The 8,195-nt window shown below is 46.0% G+C and overlaps 1 protein-coding gene across 1 annotated transcript; it reads right to left on the reverse strand.

Moving 5' to 3' along the window:
* Window positions 1-6,590: 6,590 nt before the first annotated feature.
* Window positions 6,591-7,927, reverse strand: tnnt2c (troponin T2c, cardiac). The gene has a single exon (XM_065008426.1). It carries the CDS (start codon window positions 7,795-7,797, stop codon window positions 6,943-6,945), a length of 855 nt encoding a protein of 284 aa, XP_064864498.1. The 5' UTR covers window positions 7,798-7,927; the 3' UTR covers window positions 6,591-6,942.
* Window positions 7,928-8,195: the final 268 nt, after the last annotated feature.

The following is an 8,195-nucleotide window of genomic DNA, read 5'->3' on the forward strand; positions in this document are numbered from 1 at the left end:
AGTAATCTAACTAACAATTCCAAAACTACTGTCTTATACACAGTGTAAGGGGATAAGGAATATGTACATAAGGATATATGAATGAGTGATGGTACAGAGCAGCATACAGTAGATGGTATCGAGTACAGTATATACATATGAGATGAGTATGTAGACAAAGTAAACAAAGTGGCATAGTTAAAGTGGCTAGTGACATAAGAATGCAGTCGATGATCTAGAGTACAGTATATACATATGCATATGAGATGAATAATGTAGGGTAAGTAACATTATATAAGGTAGCATTGTTTAAAGTGGCTAGTGATATATTTACATCATTTCCCATCAATTCCCATTATTAAAGTGGCTGGAGTTGGGTCAGTGTCAATGACAGTGTGTTGGCAGCAGCCACTCAATGTTAGTGATTGCTGTTTAACAGTCTGATGGCCTTGAGATAGAAGCTGTTTTTCAGTCTCTCGGTCCCAGCTTTGATGCACCTGTACTGACCTCGCCTTCTGGATGATAGCGGGGTGAACAGGCAGTGGTTCGGGTGGTTGATGTCCTTGATGATCTTTATGGCCTTCCTGTAACATCGGGTGGTGTAGGTGTCCTGGAGGGCAGGTAGTTTGCCCCGGTGATGCGTTGTGCAGACCTCACTACCCTCTGGAGAGCCTTACGGTTGAGGGCGGAGCAGTTGCCGTACCAGGCGGTGATACAGCCCGCCAGGATGCTCTCGATTGTGCATCTGTAGAAGTTTGTGAGTGCTTTTGGTGACAAGCCGAATTTCTTCAGCCTCCTGAGGTTGAAGAGGCGCTGCTGCGCCTTCTTCACGACGCTGTCAGTGTGAGTGGACCAATTCAGTTTGTCTGTGATGTGTATGCCGAGGAACTTAAAACTTGCTACCCTCTCCACTACTGATCCATCGATGTGGATAGGGGGTGTTCCCTCTGCTGTTTCCTGAAGTCCACAATCATCTCCTTAGTTTTGTTGACGTTGAGTGTGAGGTTATTTTCCTGACACCACACTCCGAGGGCCCTCACCTCCTCCCTGTAGGCCGTCTCGTCGTTGTTGGTAATCAAGCCTACCACTGTTGTGTCGTCCGCAAACTTGATGATTGAGTTGGAGCGTGCATGGCCACGCAGTCGTGGGTGAACAGGGAGTACAGGAGAGGGCTCAGAACGCACCCTTGTGGGGCCCCGTGTTGAGGATCAGCGGGGAGGAGATGTTGTTGCCTACCCTCACCACCTGTGGGCGGCCCGTCAGGAAGTCCAGTACCCAGTTGCACAGGGCGGGGTCGAGACCCAGGGTCTCGAGCTTGATGACGAGCTTGGAGGGTACTATGGTATTGAATGCCGAGCTGTAGTCGATGAACAGCATTCTCACATAGGTATTCCTCTTGTCCAGGTGGGTTAGGGCAGTGTGCAGTGTGGTTGAGATTGCATCGTCTGTGGACCTATTTGGGCGGTAAGCAAATTGGAGTGGGTCTAGGGTGTCAGGTAGGGTGGAGGTGATATGGTCCTTGACTAGTCTCTCAAAGCACTTCATGATGACGGAAGTGAGTGCTACGGGCGGTAGTCGTTTAGCTCAGTTACCTTAGCTTTCTTGGGAACAGGAACAATGGTGGCCCTCTTGAAGCATGTGGGAACAGCAGACTGGTATAGGGATTGATTGAATATGTCCGTAAACACACCGGCCAGCTGGTCTGCGCATGCTCTGAGGGCGCGGCTGGGGATGCCGTCTGGGCCTGCAGCCTTGCGAGGGTTAACACGTTTAAATGTTTTACTCACCTCGGCTGCAGTGAAGGAGAGTCCACATGTTTTCGTTGCAGGCCGTGTCAGTGGCACTGTATTGTCCTCAAAGCGGGCAAAAAAGTGATTTAGTCTGCCTGGGAGCAAGACATCCTGGTCCGTGACTGGGCTGGGTTTTTTCTTGTAGTCCGTGATTGACTGTAGACCCTGCCACATGCCTCTTGTGTCTGAGCCATTGAATTGAGATTCCACATTGAATTGAGACCAAGCTGACTCCACACTCCAAGACTGCTTCCATCACGTGGACTGGGACATGTTTCGTATTGCGTCAGATGGAAATATTGACGAATACGCTGATTCGGTGTGCGAGTTCATTAGAACGTGCGTCGAAGATGTCATTCCCATAGCAACGATAAAAACATTCCCAAACCAGAAACCGTGGATTGATGGCAGCATTCGCGTGAAACTGAAAGCGCGAACCACTGCTTTTAATCAGGGCAAGGTGTCTGGTAATATGTCCGAATATAAACAATGCAGCTATTCCCTCCGCAAGGCTATTAAACAAGCTAAGCGTCAGTACAGAGACAAAGTGGAATCTCAATTCAATGATTAGTCACAATAATCTAGCAAATATAATTAGCTAGATAAGATTGTTACCTCAGTGCCTCCCTGTGGTTCTCCTAATAGGAACTAGTGGGCTCAAATCAAGCCTATATTGAGGATTCCATACACAGAGGAACCTTTGTGAGTACTTCAAACACAGGTTATTTGATTTGGGTTCAACTCGAGAAAATGTGTGTCTCTCCAAATCTACTGTAAAGAGTGGCTCCTTAGTGGATTCAGCCCACTGTTCAGTGGTTGTTGGGTCTCCATAGAGATGAAAAGATAGACTTATAAACGGCAAATGAAAGAGGGCATAGCTCAGACACATGCTGTGATCACAAGGTGTTTGAAGTTTCTCTCCTTCACCCGCATTTCAATCTCTGTCCATTTTAAATCGATGAGGCTACTTACTCTTAAAATCACTATAGGCCTGCTGATGTGTCCTTTAGTCTACCAGGGATAGTATGTACCACATTCCCCTTGAAATAACAGTTGAGTCACAGATGCAATAACACATCGGCTGTGTGAGTGGCACAGCTCATAATACTTTGTGTCTGAAATGTGGTGGGTAGCCCTGACTTTCTGAGATGCTTTCCTCACTTTACCTTTTCACCAGAGGACACAGACAGACAATAGTCTCTTCTATTGCGCTAGGTGGTTGTTATGCACACTTAGCTCGACAGAAACATCGGTACAGACTGAAAAGTTCTGTCATTATAAGTTGTTTAACCAACTAAAAGTTGCGCTTTTGTAAACAAAAGGCTTCCGCGGATATTTAGCGCCAGCTCCCGATCCTCAGGAGCAGATGTGTTATTTCTCAATCAGTAACTACTTACAGGCTATCTAATCATGACCTGCAACACACAGGCCCTTAATGAAACTACAGGTGGATGTCTACAGTACAGTGGCATATGGCATCACCACAGCATGATATCCTTTCAACCGCCCGCCAACCTTCTCCTTCTAAGTCTAATCATGGATCAAGTCCACATTTAGAAAACAGATTTCCTGTTCATAACTAGTATCAACTAAATGCTTGTGATTCTCTGTGTGATCAAGAGATAGCCCTGCCTTATGACAAGGGTGTGTGTTGTATATGAGTGTGTTGTGTGTGTGTGTGTGTGTGTGTGTGTGTGTGTGTGAGAGAGAGAGACAGCTGTCACTCACTGTGTGCCCAGAGTGTCCTATGGCCTCCGCTGGGCCATAATGAGCAGGTGACCCTGCAGCTGCTGTCACTCCTCTCACACACACACACACACACACACACACACACACATGGATGCATGCTCGCACACACGCACATACAAATCTAGCCTCTAATCACACAAACAGTGTCACATTTCAAGAGTGTATGTGCATTCCAACACACTAACAGGAACATTTTAGGATTTGAAATGCTAACTGATGCAGAATAGCTCTGGTTAGAGCTATATTCTTTTGAAAATGCTCTTGAACAAGCATGCAAACTTTTGATTGGGAACCATTTGTCATTCTGTCAGTTGATGTGAGAATAATTGTTAAGCTAGTGTATAAGACAGTACATTTCATTTCTCATTATCCGTAATGGGCGAAGATAAATAATTAGCAGTTACAGCTTGTCAGTTGAACCCAAATACTACATGCATAATCCTTTAACCTAAACAAAGCACCTATAAATCATCATAAACATAACAATATTCAGCGACAATGGATGTTCATTCCATGAATTCAATGCTCACACACATCCCCACATGGACTTGCTTGCTGACGGAGAGGCTAACTCAAACTGAATCTAGTAAGTAGATCAACTCCCTCTGAACTGATCCTGTCTGAGCTGTAGTCAGCCCAGACGTTTCTACACTTCCATCAATATCAACTTCCAGCCCTTTCAGCCGAGTGGGTAGGGAGGGGCCCTGATAGCAGAGTTGCCCTACCACACTGTCTCTATGGAAACCTGTTGGCATATAGCAACGCCTGGAAGGCTTTCATTTGTTCTTGCGGTTACAAGCAGCTCTCGGCAATAGTGAGGCCAGCCTAAACGACAATCAAAATAACCCAGCAGAAATATTGTCCCCTATTGCACTTCCTGTTATGATGACACAGCTTTCATTTCAGTTCATTGATTTGTTGTTGCCAAGTGACAATTTGATTGTTTTTCAGAATAGTTCAGAAGTTGGGGGGGAGAATTGCCAGTAGAAGCAGGTAATTGTGAAGCACAGAGATAAGGGTTCACAAGGTTAGAGGAAAATGGGAGGGAAGGAAACCTCTTACGGATGAGGTATGTACAGTACTTGTTACGTCAATGAGTGCCAAGCTATGCATCCTATAGACCGTGTAAAGAAAAGGTACAGCCTCCTACAAGCTTCCCACAATAAGTGATTTTTTGCCCATTCCTCCTGACAGAGCTGGTGTAACTGAGTCAGGTTTGTAGGCCTCCTTGCTCGCACACGCTTTTTCAGTTCTGCCCACAAATGTTCTATGGGAATGAGGTCAGGGCTTTATGATGGCCACGCCAATACAATGACTTTGTTGTCCTGAAGCCATTTTGCCACAACTTTGGAAGTATGCTTGGGCTCATTGTCAATTTGGAAGACCCATTTCCGACCAAGCTTTAACTTCCTGATTGATGTCTTGAGATGTTGCTTCAATATAGCCACAATTTCCCCCCTCATGATGCCATCTATGTTGTGAAGTGCACCAGTGCCTCCTGCAGACAAGGACCCCCACAACATGATGCTGCCACCCCCGTGCTTCACGGTTGGGATGGTGTTCTTCGGCTTGCAAGCATCCCCCTTTTTCCTCCAAACATAACGATGGTCATTATGGCCAAACAGTTCTATTTTTGTTTCATCAGACCAGAGGACATTTCTCCAAAAAGTACAATCTTTGTCTTCTGTGATTTGCACTTTTCGCACCAAAGTACGTTAATCTCTAGGAGACAGAACGCGTCTCCTTCCTGAGCGGTATGACGGCTGCGTGGTCCCATGGTGTTTATACTTGCGTACTATTGTTTGTACAGACGAACGTGGTACCTTCAGGCGTTTGGAAATTGCTCCCAAGGATGAACCAGACTAGTGGAGATCTACATTTTTTTTCTGGGGTCTTAGCTGATTTCTTTTGATTTTTCCATGATGTCAAGCAAAGAGGCACTACTTTTGAAGGTAGACCTTGAAATACAGCCACAGGTTACACCTCCAATTGACTCAAATGATGTCAATTAGCCTATCAGATGCTTCTAAAGCCATGACATCATTTTCTGGAATTTTCCAAGCTGTTTAAAGGCACAGTCAACTTAGTGTATGTAAACTTCTGACCCACTGGAATGGTGATACAGTGAAATAATTTGCCGAAACTATAGTTTGTTAACAAGACATTTGTGGAGGGGTTGAAAAACAAGTTTTAATGACTCTACCTAAATGTATGTAAACTTCCGACTTCAACTGTACATTCACATGTTCAACTGCAAACTTGTCACTTAGCGCCCTCTAGTGATTGTCCAGGCTACTGTCTCCAGTAAGTACAAAACAGCCAGCATACGACACAACTCCAGCCAAATAACATCTCAGTAGTGCAAATTCATCTGATAATAATATGTTTGTTAATACTGTTTAGCACTAAAAGTGGTTGAGTAAATTATACCGCCTCATATATTGGATTGATATGTATTATCTACAGTACATCATTGCCAATGAGTACTATAGATACATCCATTATGTCTCCTGTTGATTGAATGGGGATGGCCCCTGAGATTCCTGACTATAAACACCCAGCAATGGAATGACAGGGGCAGTTAAGATGGTGGGCTCCATAGAAATAGAATTATGGATTATGGGTACACCCAATATGGCCGCCAGTCCACCCAACAGCCACCCATTGACTTGAATGGTAATACCGCTTATAGGAAGTTGAATTATATTTCTATGATGGGCTCATTTAACCCATAGTTAACTCCTTCTGGCCAAGACTCTGCAGGTCAATACAACTGCATTCCCCACCCTGAGCATGGCAGAGACTAAATGAGCTCTTTACATTTCCATGTGTGCCACATCTGTCAGAGACGAGACACGTTTCAACCCTCAGAAATGGACCAAGACAAACCAAATAAACATTCATGAGTTGTACTGTTAATGTAAAAAAAGAAACATTTTGCAATGTAGTACATTATCCTTTGTCTTGCATTTGACTGTTTCAGTCACCCTCACAGTATAGAAAGAGAGGAATTTAACTAACCAGCTACAAAGACTGCTTAGATATAATAACGACCAAAACTGCATCAAACATTCACATTTTATTCAAATGATCAATCAAAACTGTATTAACATTATTCAAACATTTAGCTTTATCTGTGAATACGATATCTGTAATCATATTCCTCGTGAACCACATTAAATGTTTACATCAGACAACTATAGTCAACAAAGAAAGTAACAGCCTGTGCAAAACCTGTGAATACATTATGTAGGCTGATCAGTTATAGACCTGCTTAGCTAACGTTATACTGTAGAAACCCCCAAACAAACAAACAAACAAACAAGCAGGCCTATACCCAATAAAGCAGAAGCAGGTGATTGTACTTAAAACGGTCCAAAGACAGCTAGACTAATCTGATAATGTTGAGGTCATTGCTGTGTGACTAACGTAACTTCTTCGCCCCGCGGGTCGCCTTGGCCACCTTGGAGCCCCTCTGGTGGTCGCTAACGCGGTTCCGCAGCACATTCACGTCGTACTTCTGCCTCTTCAGCTTCTCGGCCAGGTCAAACTTCTCAGCGTGTAGCTGGCGCAGCCACTGCCAGAGCTCGCGGGACTTCTCCGCCAGCCTCTCCTGGTTGAGGTGGTCGATGTTGAGGGGCTTGCGGCGCTCCAACAGAGCCTTGGTCTTCTTCTCGCGCCCCGTCAGCTTCTTGCCCTTCTTCACGTCCCCCTTCTGTATGTAGCCGCCGAACGCCTTATTGGAGAAGACGTTCTTCTTCCTGGCATCCTCCTCGGCGCGGAGCTTGGCCTCCTCTTCCCGTCGGGTCCGCTCCTCAGCAAGACGAGCCTGGCGCTCAATGTTCTGCTCGGCGCGCACACGCTGCTGCTCGGCACGGTCGGCACGGCGGCGCTCGATGCGGCTGCGGAGGGCCACCAGCTCTTCCTCCTCTTTCTGGCGGCTGGAGAAGTGCATCTCGATCAGGCTCTGCAGGTCATTGAAGTCCTTCTCTAGCCTCTTGCGGTGGAGGTCATCAAAGTCTAACTTCTCACCGTCGGGCAGCTTGGGAGGAGCGATGTTGGTAATGTACTTGGTCCGTGGCTTGGTCTCCCCCTCGCTCCCCTCAACGTGTTCCCTCTCCTCCTCATCTACCTCGTCCTCCTTATCTGCCTCATCCTCCTCCTGCTCTTCTTCAGCCTCCTCTTCCACCTCAGGTGCCTCCTCTACTTCTTCCTCCTCCTCGTTCACCTCCTCTTCCTCCTCCTCGTATTCCTTCACAATATCCGCTGTGTCAGACATGATGTTAAAGCCTGCCTCTCAGACAGTCAAGGATGAAAGACCAGTTGAGACACACACACAATACTCAGAGACCAACTTGTGTCAAACAGTCAAGAGGGGAAGTGAAATGAACTTTCGGGTGCGGTTGCTTGGGCTCTTTTAAAGCTTTACCCTGATCATGTGTCCAAACCCCACTGTCGAGGCAGAAATGTTCAGACAGATGGAATGGAGTCTATTTTCTCCTTCAACAAGTCTGCCCCCTCCCCTGAACCCTGACCCCAGACTCTCCCAATCATTCCTTTCTAAGGACAATCGGAGTGCCCTATTTCAGACGCACAACAGATGCACTCAGGTGCCACTCAAACCTGTGCTCTCCTTCAAGCCCACAGTCGAATGTATGCATCACGGTCACAGCATGT

The sequence above is a fragment of the Oncorhynchus nerka genome, linkage group LG23, assembly GCF_034236695.1.
Source record: "Oncorhynchus nerka isolate Pitt River linkage group LG23, Oner_Uvic_2.0, whole genome shotgun sequence".
NCBI classification, from domain to species: Eukaryota; Metazoa; Chordata; class Actinopteri; order Salmoniformes; family Salmonidae; genus Oncorhynchus; species Oncorhynchus nerka.

What these genes read in the sequence shown, in the direction of transcription:
- tnnt2c (XM_065008426.1), bottom strand. Translation starts at nt 7,797, where the DNA reads ATGTCTGACACAGCGGATATTGTGAAGGAATACGAGGAGGAGGAAGAG.